This window comes from Belonocnema kinseyi, chromosome 3 (genome assembly GCF_010883055.1).
Source record: "Belonocnema kinseyi isolate 2016_QV_RU_SX_M_011 chromosome 3, B_treatae_v1, whole genome shotgun sequence".
NCBI lineage: Eukaryota > Metazoa > Arthropoda > Insecta > Hymenoptera > Cynipidae > Belonocnema > Belonocnema kinseyi.
This window is the reverse complement of record NC_046659.1, coordinates 60694582-60711182: the sequence shown is the minus strand read 5'-3', so window position 1 is coordinate 60711182 and position 16601 is coordinate 60694582. Positions and strand designations below refer to the sequence as shown.

Sequence of the window (16601 nt, the reverse complement as noted above, 5' to 3'; positions counted from 1 at the left end):
TGAGCAAATGATTGAGCAGGAGCTATAATAATTTTTTTTTAATAGGAGCAGAAGGATTAATGGTGGATTTTATGGAGTGATGTATTGTCTGGTAGTACGAGGGGTACCTTCTAATTTCTGTTATGGCAATTGAAATATATCATTCTTGTTTTCATACGAAGTGCCCTAATTTTAAATTTAAAGTTTACCAAAATTAAAAAATTCTTACTGAACTAGAATAAGCAATTTTGAATAAATTGTTCAGTAAAAAAAATTAAACCTTCTACCTTTAAAAATATAAAAATTTCATTTTAAATACATGATGTTTTTCCGTTCGAGGTATTCAAAATTAGGGACTTTAAAAAAATAAAAATAGTAACTGAAGTGATTTAGCCACTTGGATAAAAAAATATTTTAATCAAGTAAATAAATCTGTATGTAAACTTACCCCTCGTAGAGATAAGAAAGTTGCAAAATTAAAAAGAGGCTATTCACTGTAAAGAGGAACGCAAATGTCCATAGTACCAAGATCTAATTTTGATTCATTATTTTCTTTGAGTCATTAACAATTATTAGCAAAATTAGAATTGTAATGTACCTATTTAAACGTGCAAATTATTTTGGTTAAGCAGGCAACCTAAAATATTCGAAAAATTATCTAAAATGCAATTTCGGAGAAAGCGGAATGACGTAGTTTGAAAATGTAAGATAGGTAATTATTAGTAATTATAACACGAGCCATGATTATAATACTATTGCATTTCTTTCCAAAAATTCGAATTTAATATCAAAATTTCAAAAGTTTCTAAAATGACTAAATTCCATTACAAGATCTATTGTGGGTTGAAAATACAAATAAGTATAATAATTCTACGGATGAAAATATTAATTATAATAAATTAAAACTAAAGCTTTTAAAAATGGTCTTTTTTCACTTTAAACATAGAAGTAACAGAGAGGAGAAGATAATAAAAGTGCCCACGAAAATATTTCATTAAGTAGCCAGATTGGAGAATAAAGCAAAGCAAGAAAGAAAAAGTTTCCGTGCAAACAAAGCAATTAAAAAGTCACGATGGAAATAATTTCCTATATTTTATTAACTAAGAGAATAACCTCGTTGGTTGCTATGGAATTTTTTAAGTCAGCCAAAAATTAAATTAGTCTCAATTTATTTTAAAGGTGCGAAATTGTGAAGTACAGCAACGTAATAAATTCAGCGAAACGAAAATGCGAAACAAACAATAAATCATCAATCATATTCATGAAAACCTTAAGAATTTTTTTTAATCACATTTTGCCTTGAAGGATAGAATAATTCATTTTGAATTGTAAGTTTCGTGAGCCCTCATATTTTACCATTTCATATTCGCGTAAGGCTAATTTCTTTGAAATGCAAGTAAAAAATTGAAATAAGTTAAACGGAGAATATAATATAAGATTGTTGAACTTTGTATTGAAATCGATTTGCTAATGTCGAACGTTTCAAAAGTATCACTTCCATCAATTCCTTCATTATAATCCTACCTTCTTAGTTTATTTTCAGTAAAATATAAATAATCTAAAACAAATCAACTGAAATGGACACGTGAAATTTCTTAATAAGGTGTAAGTATTTTGAAACATTTTGAAAGTTTAGTTTTTAGTTTTTTAGTTTGTAAATTTTGAAAAGGCCTGCTAATAACAACCAACTTCAGTCTTCCGCTAAAAATGCCGGTTAATACAGACGTATATAAATTATTGTCAATTAGTATTGAGTCAAGAAAAGATGCTGATCACACATTGCAAGAGACACAATGACAATAGCTATCAACATCTGGTCCTACAAAAAAGCGGGGTTTCTCCATGCGAGGACAAACTAGCGAAGTTTTTTCATTAAGTTTACGTGTTTCGTCAGCTTACCTATCCTATTCGCTCAGTACTGGAAGAAGGGACCTTATCCGGCAAAGGTCAAAGAAAATCGTATTAAAATTGTGTCAAAATTAAAAATAGGTGTTGTGTCAATTGTATTATCTGTGTGTCTTTCATGCACTTTAGGGTGCCCAATAAAAGGTATGAGTTTGAATTTTGCAAACGCTACCCCCTCAGTTTCTTTACTTTAGTGAAAAATACTGCCATTAATTTGCATTCATTTTTTGAAAAAATTGTTTAGAAGTTCCGATGAACCTCTTTAGTTCTGAAAATTAATTTTCATAGTTTTTATTTCTTTAAATACACCTAAGAATTATTTATTATTTATTGAGGAATAAACCATAACTTGGATGAGAAATAAAAAAAATTAGGAAATTGGCCAGTTTATAATACGAAAATTGGTAATTTCATTACAATTAATAGTTTGAACATGTATTTTTTGTTATTTTCGAAATTCAAGATTTTTTACGGTCACCAGGCACAAATAATAACCATTGATTATAATGAAATTACAAATTTTCGTATTCTAGGGCCGATTATAATTCCAAATTTTGTTTTCATAAAACTTAAAGCTTATTCTTCAATAAATAACAAATACTTTCTGGGGGTGAAGGCATGTTTTAGCCTTAAATTTATATTTTTTAAATAAAAGAAGAAATTTAGGGTGTAGCATTTGCAATATTCAAAAACACCCTTTTTGTCATCCTAATGTTTATCGAAGAATTTCTTGTGCTTTTTATTAATAATTTCAATTTTTCAAATTTTCAATTTGAAATTTCTCTTTTTTTGATTCTAATAATTGTAAGTTTTTATTGTAATTATCTAAAAATTCAGCACAAAATATTCTACAATGTGTGAATGCAGATTTTAAATATGCGGAGGTACACAACTTGTGCGACTGAATAAAAGAATAAAAAGTTTGTTTAGAGCAAAATCGTGTAAAAATAAAATACAAAAATGAACTGCGTGTCGATTATCTTTCGATGGTGAATTACAAAACTATCTGATATTTGTGAGCAAAAGAATGATATCAAACTCACATTTCGATGTTTTGAATAGTTGAAGATGGACACATTGTCTCGACTTTCACGTGACAATGTTTATGGCATTTCAATAAACAATCCCTACATTCGTAACCCTGTTTTCCCAACCTTCGAGCTAAGGTTCTCTTGCAAACTTGACACAATGTACCCCTGAAATAAAAAAATATTTTTCCTATTGTTATAAACTATGGAAAATAATCGACGGTGGATTTAAAATAAGATATAGAGTGTGTTTTGTTTTTTAAAAAAATAATAATTTTTAACTAGAGGGCATTCAGACAATGACGTATATACATAAATCATTAACTGAAATAACTTCGTAATCACCTGTAATCGAAGATTTTCGATGTTAAATCACGTTTTTAAATAGCCTACATCTTTTAAATTTAATTTTTTAATTTTTTAATTTTTAAATGTATTGAGCTAATAATTGAAGAACTTTTGTTAGAAACTTCCAAATCCTAAGCTTTTAGATTTGCAATGAAAATATACAATAGTTTTGTTTAAAAGCTCTCGAAAGTTAAAAAATATTTGACCGTTAAAATTGCTGCAATTTACAAACTTCGATCAAAAATATTAAATAATTTGAAACTGATCATTTTGTTAAAGATTACAAATATTTTATTTTCAGTTAATCATGCTTAAAATGTAAAATTTCTTAATTTTAACCAATTTCACATTAAAATTGTGAAATGTTTACTGCTTTTATTTATTTCAGTTTTATACGTTTTAAATTTTAGGTAAAAATGACTTACTTTCTTATGTTTCAATTTGAGGCATTTTATTTTCAGAATACTTTATTTCAAAACTTACAAATGCAATGACTTAATTCGTGATTTTTTATTCCAAATTATACCAATGAACGGATTTTAAATTGTAAAATTTTAATGTGAAATCGCACACTAGAATTTCCACCTGAATTCTTCCAGTCTATGTTTTGACTTTTAATTTCTGAAATTGTTAACTTTACATTTCAGGTTTTTCAACTGTAATCGTTTCTAATTAACAATTTATACATTGAAATTTTACAATCTTCTAATAAAAAAAGTTTCAATTTTATGTGCAGAACATTTGAAATTATTTTGTTTTAAAGCTTATATTTTAAATTATTCAATTTTAAAGACAAGTCTTGAAAATATTTCAAATTTAAATTATGCAATTTACAAACTTCGATAACAAAAAATGTTGAATGTTTTAAAGTTGATCATTTTTTTAAGGCTTGAAAATATTTTATTTTCAGTTTATAATGTTTAAGCTCAAATATTATTTTATTTTTACTTATTTTAAATATAAATTTTTCAATTTTTACTTCTTCTATTTACTTCAATTTCATACATTTTAGATTTAATGTAAAAATGACTTAATTTCTGCTTCCTCAATTTATGGCGTTTAATTGTCAGATTATTTAATTTTAAACGTTTAAAATTATTTAAGTCTCAATTCGTGATTGTTGATTCTAAATTATTCCATTTACCTTATTTTAAATTGTTAAATGTGAAGTGATACAGTTTTAAATGCTTTGAACTTAAAACTGTTTACTTTTTAACATAACACTTCAACCTGAATTCTACCTGTCTATGTTTCGAAATTGTATTTTTTGAATTTTGAGTGCTGTCATTATATATATATATTTTTTTTCAATCATGCGAAGTATAATATTATTTAATTTTTAGCTCTATAATATAATCTTTAATATAATTTTTTACCCTGGTATATGCTTCGCAATGAATGTGTGATCGTTGAATATGTGCAGTTTTGTTCCCTTTTTCCTCCATTTGCTCTTTTGTGCTAGGGATAGAGGAACGAGGTAGTGTCTGAAAAAATTGTTTATAATTTTTATACCCTCGAGTTATTGATCCAGAAAATAAATGAATATAAATAACTAAATTTACTTTGTTATTCCATTTTCCAGAGTTTCCAGAATTAACGTTGAGGCTTCGTTAACGTAAGTTCTCGTAGAAGTTCCACTGATAGCTGATGCTTCACTTAAACTTGATCTTCTCGAGTGTTCTTCTCTTCCTGGTACCGATAAGGTGGCTGTAATTTTCACTATTTTTTCACTCATACAACACACTCGGGTGCAACAAACCAATTGAAGAGTTTATGGTCTCATAAATTATTTATTCAAACTAAAAATTGTATAATAATAACACATATTTAATACCTAAACTCTTCAACTAAAAATAAATGCAATGATAACAAATCTTGGCATAGGTATTTCTCAAAAAATGTACCCATGTCAACCTGCAACTATATAACTATCACTAAATAGCTTTTTATGCGCGATAATAAAATTAATTAAAAATTCACTCTTTTCTGCTTATATATCTGCCTATCTCAAAAGACATTCGCAAAGCAACAACTTGGAAGATACATTTTACATCAGCATAAAGAATCAAGTTTAAATTAATTAAAAACTATTTCTGTCCAAGAAGAACTTATCACATTTCAGATTAGTAACAAAGAAGTTTCAGAAGGCATGCATATATCACGTTGTTAAAATTATTATTAAAAAAAGTCTATATGTACTTTTTAATCTCTTCTGTGAAAAGCTAAAACAGTTTATCTAAACTATTAATAGAAAATCCCAGATTTGAAGAGTATTCAAAGTTTGAAGATGAGTTTTTATTTTATGAAATACCTACCAGGACCTGAATCTCTGGCTCTATCAGCAGAGATTGATCGAGATTGTGCTTCCTGGTGATTTGCATCTCCATCAAGACCTACTGATCGACTTCTGGTTTTCGACCTCGACAAACGCTTCTTTATGGTCCCGAAGAAGTCTCTTCGTTTTCTTCTGGGTCTTCCTCTCTCTTCAGGAATAAATTGAAAATTATTAGGCGTAAAATTACAAAGCCAGAGAACCCCGAATAAAATAAATATTAAAAATGATTCAATTTCAAATTAAACACAAATATAACAAGTACCTCGTAAACTTTCAGAATTCGATGAATTAGGTGTATTTTCTTGTCCCGCTGTGAGATTGGAGTCCTTATTACTTCCAGGCTGCAACATTTTTAGCGAAAATATATAAATTTCCAATCAAATCAAAATTGAGATATAGATAAAGTTATTTTAAAATTAATCACAAGGCTAAACCATACTCACAATATGCGTTCTTATACTCATTAAAAAAAATATGGTGACCGTTTTAATCATATAAAAAATGCCCGGTCATTTTTTGGTTCGCGAATATGTTTTACAGTCGAAGAAATTTAAAAATTCAAATTCTAAAGCTAAACATTTTCTGTTTGAAGTAATAAAAACTGAGCTGCAAACCATTTTAAGCAATTTTAAGCTATAAATATTAAAAATTGAACGATTACATGTTTGTTATTATCTGAACACTTCTTAAATTAAAAGTTTAATTTTTTTCATTTTAAATAGTTTTAAAATCCTTAAAAAGCTTCGAAATTTGAAATCTTTTGAAGCCTTTCATAATTCTTAAAAAGCTTCTAAATATTTTGTTCGTAATCTGCAAAGAAATCTATATTCTGTTTTAAATTAGGCCGTGGGCTATTTGCACTACAAATTTGGGTGCGAATAACCGGATTTTGTCAGTATACCTAGACACTTTGTTTAAATTATTTAAAATCATTTCAAATTTTAAATTAATTTTTAATATTTTTAGAACTTCTAAATATCTATTTAATCTACTCGATTTTTTCTAGGAATTATGGTGTTCAATATTTATTATACATAAAAACTCAACAATTTTACTTGTATATTAAAATTTTTTTAATAGAACAATTAAAATTGTAACGTTTAAAGTTTAGTTCTTTGTTTAGTTATGAATATTTTCTTTATAATTACTGATTTTACATGAACAATAAAATATTTATAAATACTATGCAATTGTTATTTTTCTTAATTAAAAAATTTCTTTAATTTCAAATTTTAGACTACAACAATATTTTTAATTTAGTAAAAAGCCTTTAATTACGAAAACATTATTTTGAAGTTATTTCGTAATTGAAAATAATTTATAAAGTTTATATTGGGCCTTTACATTTATTTAACTACTAACACTTTCAAATTGAGAAAGTTTAATTTTTAACGTTAAAATATGGAAATTCTTAAATTTTGAACTAATTCTGAATCGTCTTGTAAAATAAATTATTATTCAGTTGTCAATCCTTAATGTATAGTTCAATTTCAAAAATCATTATAATTTATGGTCACATTTGATCAACTAAAAATGTTTTTTAATTAAATATTGTCGATTTCAAGCACTATCAATTTTTATTTTTTAAGTCTTTGAAAATGTATTTTAAATTTCTTTAAATGAAAAATGTACGCTTAAAAGTTAAAATCTAAAATGGAATATTTGTAAGTGAAAGATTTTCGAATTACGCATTATAAAATAAATGATATCATAATTGAAAAAGAAAAAAATTCAACTGATTATTTTTAAAACTGTTGAAATCACACTCAAACAGATTTTTTGTTCTCGAAAAATTCGTAAAATTCCCAATCAAAAAATAAATTCAATGTCATTTCCATATTATTCCCGGTCTCATAAAATTATCAGTCATTTCCCGGTTTTCCCATTCTAGCGACCACCCTGAAAAAAGAAACAAACCATCGACAACTTTGATAGAAATTTCGTTCATTCGAAGCAGAAAATAACGTTCAGAAAAATATTAAAAGGAAAGATAAAGAAACTATTTTCCCCGATCAGCTTAAAATAGTTTTATATTTTTACACACTTCACTTTCAAGCTCGGTTTTAAAATTTTCAATTCTTCTTTCTGCTATAGATACAAAAATAAAATTACCTCCAAGGAAATCTCCTTCCAGCTCCCATTTTCGGTCAACGTTACCTGCCGGATTAGTAAACACACAACACTCAAAATGCAACTAATTGTGTTGACGGGGATACGAGATGTGAATACTAAATTTTAGAAACTCGACTAAAAACACACATATTAGATTATATAAAAAATATATACAATGGATTGTAGTTAATCACACCCAAACCGGAAGAATTTGACTTTTTGAGGAATTCAAAACACAAATTACAATACTTAACTGTGTGCAAAGTGTGATATTATTTTGGATAGTGCTGTACATTTATAGTGTAAATATTTTAAAAAGCTATAGAATTTACAACTCCAATATAGAGTACAAAATTTTTTATAAATATTTTCAAGATCTACTAGTTTAAGAAAAATGATCTTCAATACTATAATTAACTACCCACAGACATAGAAAAAATAACATCTCGTTTTTATTTTGCCAAAAATAGATTATAAATAATTAAATAAAGAGTTTCAAGTTACTTCTCTATTGATTGTAGATTACTAAATTCCCTTTTTCTGGAAAATAGTGTAAAGTAATTCATAATGAAGATGATTTGAAATGGATGAATATTTGAATGAAATTAGTATCAATTTGAAAACTTTGATGAATACAAACATTAACCTAATTTCTAAGGATTGAGCGCTTACAATTATTTGCATTATAGGTCAGTCATCATGTATTTTTTCGATTGAATCATTTCTAAGTAAAATTTTTTTACAACCGATTCCGCTATAATTGCAGTTATTCACAAAAATCTGGGATAAAATATAGTACAAAACTGTATTTAAAAAGTATATTTTACCTGCAATTCTTTCGAAAATACGACCTTGAAATTTGACTATTTTTTAAATAACAAATAAAATGTTTTTTAAACTTTATAATTAATAATTTAGAGAAGTAGGTTCGAATATATGATAAGATAACGTTCAACCTTCTGCAGCTACAAAAATATCTGTTTTATTTTTAGCTTGTACAGAATTAGATCTAGTTACCCTTTCACTGATACAATTCTATTGTAGAATACCCTGAAAAAGTGAAATTAAAAAAAAAACTTAGGGTCCATATCCATATTTCCGAAATTAAAGTCATTTTCCCGGTTTCTACCGGTCAATTGTTAATTCTTTCCTGTGAATTAAAAATAGTTTATAAGATTTGAATGATTTCAAACGATTTGAAAGATTTCAAGATATTTCTAAAAAAATAGGTAAGATTTAAAATATTTCTGATTTTGAACAAGTAATTATGGAAAAGAATTATAATTTCGAGTTGAAAAAGCAGACCATTATTAGTCATAAAAATCAATCTACTAATTTCACTAAAGTTTCTAAGTGAAATAAAAATATAAAAGTTAAACATTTTAAGTACTATATTAAGCAGGCTGTACGAAACCGTTTACAGACATAGAAATTGGTCGGTCTTTCATTGTGCGCGAATGCTATAAACAAATTCTCAAAATCGGCGAGCCAAATGAGCAAAATGAACTTTCACCTGTGAGCAAAATTCTCTCCATTGTTACCAAAACATTTTACTCCAAAATTTTACTACTAGTGCCGTCTAACGTCATAAATGGTTACTATGTTAATATTCTCTTAGGACAGTGAGGTTATATTTGATGTCTGTAAACGGCAGGCAATCTCAGGTTTTTCATTGTAGTTTATAAAGAACACTATTATTCTATGTAGGATATTTCACGGGTGAGTGCTCCCTGCGAGTGTGTAGTGATAGCACTCACCCTTCGACTCGGCTTCGCCTCGCCAAGTACGTGCTGAGAGTCTTCACACTCGCAGTGAGCATCGGCGCGCCCATTTGTCTTCTCGTATAAAAATATACTAGTTTGTAGGCATATGTCTCCTATTTTGACTAATGTTTCCGACTTGATGACTGGACTCAAAATGTGAAAGTGAAATTAGAGAAAAATTTAAATTTAGAATGAGCAATGTGATGTGTTTTGCTGTTGTTTTTTCTGCTTGGCAGTAAGAGGATATCGAAACTGAATTGCGGGTCTTACCTTGACGACGTGTCGCTCCGGTTGCTAAAAAAGTCAAAGGAAAGGCCACACTTTAATAGCTGATCGTACAAATGGTACATCGTTAGTTTGGCAGCTTTAACGAGGTCGTTACCTTTTCCAGGGTTAACGAGAGACTCGAGCTACCCTTACCCTTTGCTGGCTGTGGACAATCAGTGTTCCCTTGTTGCCATTGGTCTGCCCACTTCGGTACGGAGAGTCCATTGTGTTCCCATTCGTCAGGAAGTCTGCAAAAAAAATTATGTTTAGTTATGCAGAACGGTGAAAAATAATAAAATAAATTAAATTTGTCCTGACTTTCATATAAGAATTCTTGATTCCATAATATATTCAAAATAATTTGAATTTAATTACAACCCTTTAAAATTGAAAGAATCCTAAATTTAAAAGAAAGAATCTTCTAATTTCGCCTGTAATAAAGTAATAACGCAAGAAAATTTATTTCACGGGTACACAACTTTTTAATCATTCTACTTAAATTATTGCAATCTATTTGAATGACATTAAAACTAATTGTAATCAGAAATTGTTATTTGGAATTTCAAATTGTTCACATTTATCAAGGTTAAAAATTGAAAAATTGTATGATTAAAAACGTTTTAAGTTCTTAATTGTTAATTTTCAAATACATCCATTTCTAAAGTTTTATATATTGAACGTACTTCCTAATTTTTTAAACTATATTATTATCAGGAATTAACCATTTTTTACTTTTTCATTATAAATAAAAACGCATAAAAATTGAATGTTTCAAGTTGGCATTTTTTACACACTTTAAACTTATATTTCAATTATTCTAAGCTTTAAACTTGCAATTACAGAAATTTTAACCATATTAATTTTGAACACTTGAATTTTGAAATTGTTCCATTTTGAAAATTTTACAATTGTTTGCGTTTTTGAAACTGCTCCATAGGGCGGAGAGAATTTGGTCTAATTCGGAGGGGCTGCAAAAGTTGCAATTTGGTACTCGGATTTCCTATAAAAAGTTGCAGATAAAAAAGTATCTTATTGTCGCGCATCTAGGATAAATCTCAAAATGACGAAAAATAGCAAATTTGTTATTCAAACGGCAAGAAATCAATTTTTAAAATGAGAAAATGCTTCTAAAAATTAGTTTTTACAATTATATTTATTCTCCGAATACTGTGCAACAATGCCAAAATTCATATAAATCGTAAATTATTATTAAAGTTGAAAAAGAGAGAAAAATCTTGTTTTTATTTGGTTAAATAATATTTTTCTTATTACTAACGATTTTTTTCATTGAAAGGTTTTTAATAGTAATACTTGCACCCATAATTATCCTCAGAAAGCCAAGTATCAAAACACAAATTCTTGTAGAACGTAAATTGTCAATAAGTATAAATAAATTACATAAAATAATGTGTTTTTTGCTATTTAAGGTTGCTTTTTATACATATTTAGGTATAATATAATTTAAAAATATTTCCAAATCATTGTTCTTTGAATCTGCAATCAGTAAATGTGACTGTTGTAATTTATTTTTACTACTTGCATATTATGGGGCATAATTTTTCAAGTTTTCTGACTAAAAAATCAAATATTAAATCAAATATTATTACATTTTTAACTTGTCAGTGTTAATCTGTGAACAGAGCGTGAAAAAATCAATTAAAACTTTAGCAGACCACATGTTTGTTGTTATGGAAAGAGTTAAAGATAGCGAAGACAGGTGTATCCACACAAAATTCTATATTATTCGTTATTTTGAGCTTCATTGTAGATGCGCGAATGCAAAATATATTTTTTCTTACTGAACACTTTTTTTTGGATATCCTGGTATGGAACTACAGCATTTGGACCCTACCCGAATTAAAAAAATATATTCTCTTCGTCATCGAAATAGTTGAATTTTATGAACTATACGAATTCGATTGAAATTCGCTTAAATTTCAGATTGTTCAATTTTGAATGCTAAAATTTGAAATTTTGAAGCTGCTCGATTTCCAATTGATCAACGAAACAGATGAATTTTTTAAATAAACCTAATAGTTACAATTTCCAAAACGATAAGAAATTTGACATTATGAAATTTCGTCCACTCGCAAACAAAAATTGCTCAAATTCTGCTCTAGAAATTGTTTAAGTGATAAAGTTGCAAAAGCATCTTTAAAAATGTTTAATTTTACCGTACCAATGATTTTCAGGTTTAAATCTACCAAACTAGTAATTATTTAGTCTTTTTCAGTCAATTATAAATTATTCAAAATTTTGTATGTATGTTTTTAATCCTACATTGAAAATACTTTTAATTTCATTTAATTCAATTTCGTTTACTTTCAAGTTAAAATTGTTTAATTTTGAAAACCTACTAAACTTGCCAAAATTTTATTTTTCCACCTTTTGGATTGATAATTGTTTAATCTTGAATAACTTTAACCAAATTTTAAATTGAGTAATTATTTCAATTCAAAATATTTGGCATTTGTCTTCAACTATTTGTAATCACATGCAGACGTGCAAACAGTTTTATACAAAAATTCGAAGTTATTCTCTTCTCCCTTTAGTTTCTAGATTCAAACCTAAAATTTTTAAATCTTCGACATTCTCAATTGGAAATTCTTCAATCTTTTACATTTTTTATTCAAATTACTCTATTTATTGATAATACATAAAAAGCACTTCTAATGTAAAATCAGCAACGGTAATTAAAATCGAACATGAACATTTTCCTATTTTTAATTTTACCACCTTTTTCCAACATTTCTTTGAATAATTTCTCCTTCCACATACAAAAAAATCTACCACCAATTCTTCAAGTATATAAAAAGTTCTAATTCAAAAATCAATCACAAAACCTACTAAAATAAAAAGTCCTTTCACATGCACCAGGTGTCTTCAAACGAGAACGAGCAATCTAATAACAGTCCAAAACCCACGCACTGACATAATTATTTTCCAAACGCATTACGCAAATCCAATAAGTATAAAAATATTTTCCTCGATCCACTAAATACCTCAAACATCAATCAAAAAACTAAATTTTAATAAGAAATTCTTTTTAAATATATCTATTAGTAAATTAGAATAAAGAGATTTATCAATTAAATTTTAGAATTGACTTTAAAATTATTATAGAAGAATATTTATAATAGGACTGTAAAATATAAAAATAATTTTACCCATTGGCATGAGTTTCTTTTCTGTAAGGAAAATTTGGCAACGATCGTATTCGACGATTTGTAAGTATGCACCTTCACTGAACTACACCTGAACGTAACTTGAGAATTCGAGTTCACCATCTTCACATCCACAAGCTAACTAAATTATATGTGTGTAGCTTAATCCTATATGTATATAAAACAGACTTGATGTTTATCAACAACTTGTACCATCGAGGCAAATGAAATTCGAAAATTTTGTATAGATATTGGACACGTGAATTTGTAATATGAAGAGAAATCTTAATGAGATATTTTAGAAAGTATTTCACAAATTGAAAATATTTTTCTTTTTTCAAACCGAGGAAAATATTCTAAAGTTAAAAATTACTACTCTAGCCTGTTAATTTATTTCCAGTTGGATTTAAAAATAAATCCATCTACTCTAAACTAATAAACCAAATTAACTAACGCGATGAAGGCATTGTTAACTTCAAAAAAAGACAAAATTAAACATGTATTAGAGCAGCAAAAAATTAAGATTGCAATTTTTGTTTTACAAGTCCAATACGTAACAATCACCATAATAATTTAGATAATCAATCATCTGAAGATCTATCGTTTATTCTAATCGGTGGCATAACTAAATTTTTTAATTAGAGTGAATTTGAAATTAAAAGCCAATAAATTTAGTTATTTCTCATCATAAGACTTTAAACAATCTTATTATAATATTATCTAAATTATAATGAGACAAATTCTTAAGGAAATTTAAAAGCGTTCAAGATTTTAAATTGAAACATTTACACTTTGGATGTAATCTTAAAACAAATTTTGATTTTAAATTTAATTTATATGTAATTTAATTTGAATTTTGTATACTGCCTTACAAACTTATCGCACTTAATTTCCAATGTTTTAAAAATTAAAATACTTCTCATAAAGAGTTTTGTATTTAACATTTTAACACTTCTCATCTACAGTATGTGCTTAATTTTTTAATTAAAAAAATATATATTTACAATGAAACCGGAGTTATCGATAAGTACTTCCAATACGCAAGCTTTTCAAATGTTCTCACCTCTAAATTCGAATACTTTTTATTATTTTTTATACATGTAAACGCTTAATTTTGATAATTAAAAACCATTAAAATTGTTAATTAGTTTTAAATTGTATTATTTTCTTTTTTTATATTTTATTATTAACATTGTCATTGCGCGATTTCATCAGTTTTACATTGGAAAATAGCTAATTCTGACACTTCTTGTTTCAAAATACAAAATTTACTAAATATTATAGTTTGAACAACTTTTCCAACTTAAGCGCTCAATTTCAAACCTGATGAAATTATAAACCTTCACATGAAATTTTTCCAAATTGAACTCTTCTACTTAAAAATTTTGCAAACTAAATTGTAAGTAGTTACAATTCAAATACTTCTAAATTGAATTGAATATAGGTACAGTTTTAGTTTGAAATTTTGAAAACGTTCCCGATTTCAAATTTAAAATTTTGCAAATTCTTATGATGTAAAGGATTGATCGATACATATTTAAAATTGATTATTTCCGTCAGAAATATCAAATTGTAAATAATTAAAGTTGTTATGTACAAAAGTTAAATCACTCAATTTAAATACCAGTGACTACACTATAGACCCCAACAGTCGCCAAAAAATCGACTCAAAAACACGATAGAATCAATCATTCGTCCATTTCTAATGTTATTTCTCATTTTCTGATTCTATTTCATTTTCAATTATATATACTTCTCTAAAGAATTAAACTCCAAACTTCCATAGCTTTAATACATGTGGTTGACATTGCATTCAGAGATCCGAATGAAATTAAATAGGATTTTATGCATTTTTAAAAGTATTTCATTGCATTTTAACTGGAGCTAAAAATAGCGCAGAAAAAGTTACTGGCATTTGTGAAATGAGGCTGTGAAGCTATAATGTTAGAACTGTCAAAAGATTCAGTTTTTTGCAAAAATAATCTTTATATATAATTTTTGACATTATGCTTTCCCAACACCTTGCTTTATTTATTTTAAAATCCTTTTACTCTACTTAATGTTGAGTTCAATTCATTTTAATCTATATAAATAATTAGTAAAAATTAAAAAATCCTAATTTCGTTAGGATCCCTGATTACGTGGTAGTGGTCAGTGGAGGTCGCAGAGGATAGATGATACTATTCTGGGAGAACAGCAGTCGAGCATGAAAAAACCTATAGTGGAAAAAGGGAGAGCTGAAAACGATCTCTAATTTTTTTACGTTTTGGTTTAGAAACTATTTAATTTTTAATGCTTTTAATTCAAATTCGTAAATTTCCAACACTGCGAATTCCACTTTTCAGTTTCAATAAATTTTTTGAAAACTGAAAGTTTGTAATAATTGAATATTGAACAGTATAAACATTTTTAAATAATTAATTTTAACTTTGAAATAATTTGTTAGGTTTTAGAATATATCAAAAGTGGGCGAATCATTAAAATCTGTTAACTTTAAAATGATTTAAATAAAAAAGTTTTAATCTTTTGGCATTTTATTATTTTTAAATATTTTTAAAATGGTGAATTATTTTAGGAATTTCAAGTCCTTCCTTTTATAAAAATAGAAATGGTCTATGAAATAATTGTGAAATCTTTTAAGTCTTTTGAAATCTCTGAAACCTTTTAAAATATTTTGAAATCATGAAACGTCACGTACACTCAAAAGTCGATTGGTGAATCCCTCGAAATATAGTTAAATCTTCCACATTTGATTTTGAAATATTGTAATTTTCAATTTTATCCACTGTAAGCTTTTGATTTTTAGAAAACTTAGGTGGAACATTAAACGCTTAAAGGACTATAACCAATAATGAGGCAGGTTCAAGAAACAAACCCGATTGGATAATTACTATCAGCAGCATGTTGTAGAATACTTTAATACATTAAACAAATAAAAGGGTTGAATCTAATTTTAAGCCAGAAAATAGGACAAATTTAAGTTTAATTTGAGTTAATCTGTAATAAAAGTAAGACCTTTTTCTATATGATGATAAAAACTAATGCTCATGAGTGTTTATTAGCGAACAATAAGCGAATATTTGTTTATGCCAAAGAGCTAGAAAAAGTATAGAATAATCGTTTGCCATAAATACTTATGAGTGTTAATTAATCAAATGGCATGAAAAAAGTCTTAATTCTGTTAAAATAACTTCAGTATACTCTAAATTATGCCTTTTTTGACTCAAACTATTTTTGTATTAAAACAAGATCCCTTTGACTAAAAACATGACTCTCTTTCTTAAAATAAAACTTTTTCTTTCTGTTCAGTATAAGAGCCTAGGACAAAAAAATCATGTGGACTTCTACGTGAATGTCTACATAGATTTCTACGTAGAAATCTGCGTAGAATTTCAAATAAAACCACCTCTAGAATTATGGAACAATGCATATTGAAATAGAATACTACGTACTCAAAATTAAAAAATTACATTCTTTGTAGTGTATGTTTTACGATTTATGTGGTATTTTCAATTGCAAAATATGGAATTCCACGAAATTCCACGAAATTCCACGGAAAATTCCATATGGAACTCCACGTGAAACTCCGCGTCAAATTTCACGTGGGATTTCCATGTCGATTGTTTCAATTTATCAAGCGAATTTCGCGTGGAATTCCACGTGGATCTGTCCACCTCTGAGAGAAACTTTAAAAATAAAT

At 27.1% G+C, this 16601-nt stretch overlaps 1 protein-coding gene across 7 annotated transcripts in view; it reads right to left on the bottom strand.

Moving 5' to 3' along the window:
- Window positions 1-16601, bottom strand: part of LOC117168704 — a 44880-nt gene that overhangs the window by 2640 nt on the left and 25639 nt on the right. For 2 of the 7 annotated variants that reach the window (XM_033354394.1, XM_033354399.1), the window contains exons 9-16: window positions 9891-9985; window positions 9741-9764; window positions 7708-7752; window positions 5858-5936; window positions 5576-5743; window positions 4823-4967; window positions 4637-4744; window positions 2928-3080 (exon numbers count right to left, since the gene is read on the bottom strand). In XM_033354394.1, coding sequence (XP_033210285.1) covers window positions 2928-3080; window positions 4637-4744; window positions 4823-4967; window positions 5576-5743; window positions 5858-5936; window positions 7708-7752; window positions 9741-9764; window positions 9891-9985 — 817 coding nt within the window. Of the gene's footprint in view, window positions 1-1878; window positions 1912-2927; window positions 3081-4636; window positions 4745-4822; window positions 4968-5575; window positions 5744-5857; window positions 5937-7707; window positions 7753-9740; window positions 9765-9890; window positions 9986-16601 lie in introns of all 7 variants that reach the window. The other 5 variants (XM_033354400.1, XM_033354401.1, XM_033354396.1 and 2 more) reach the window with 4 other exon arrangements.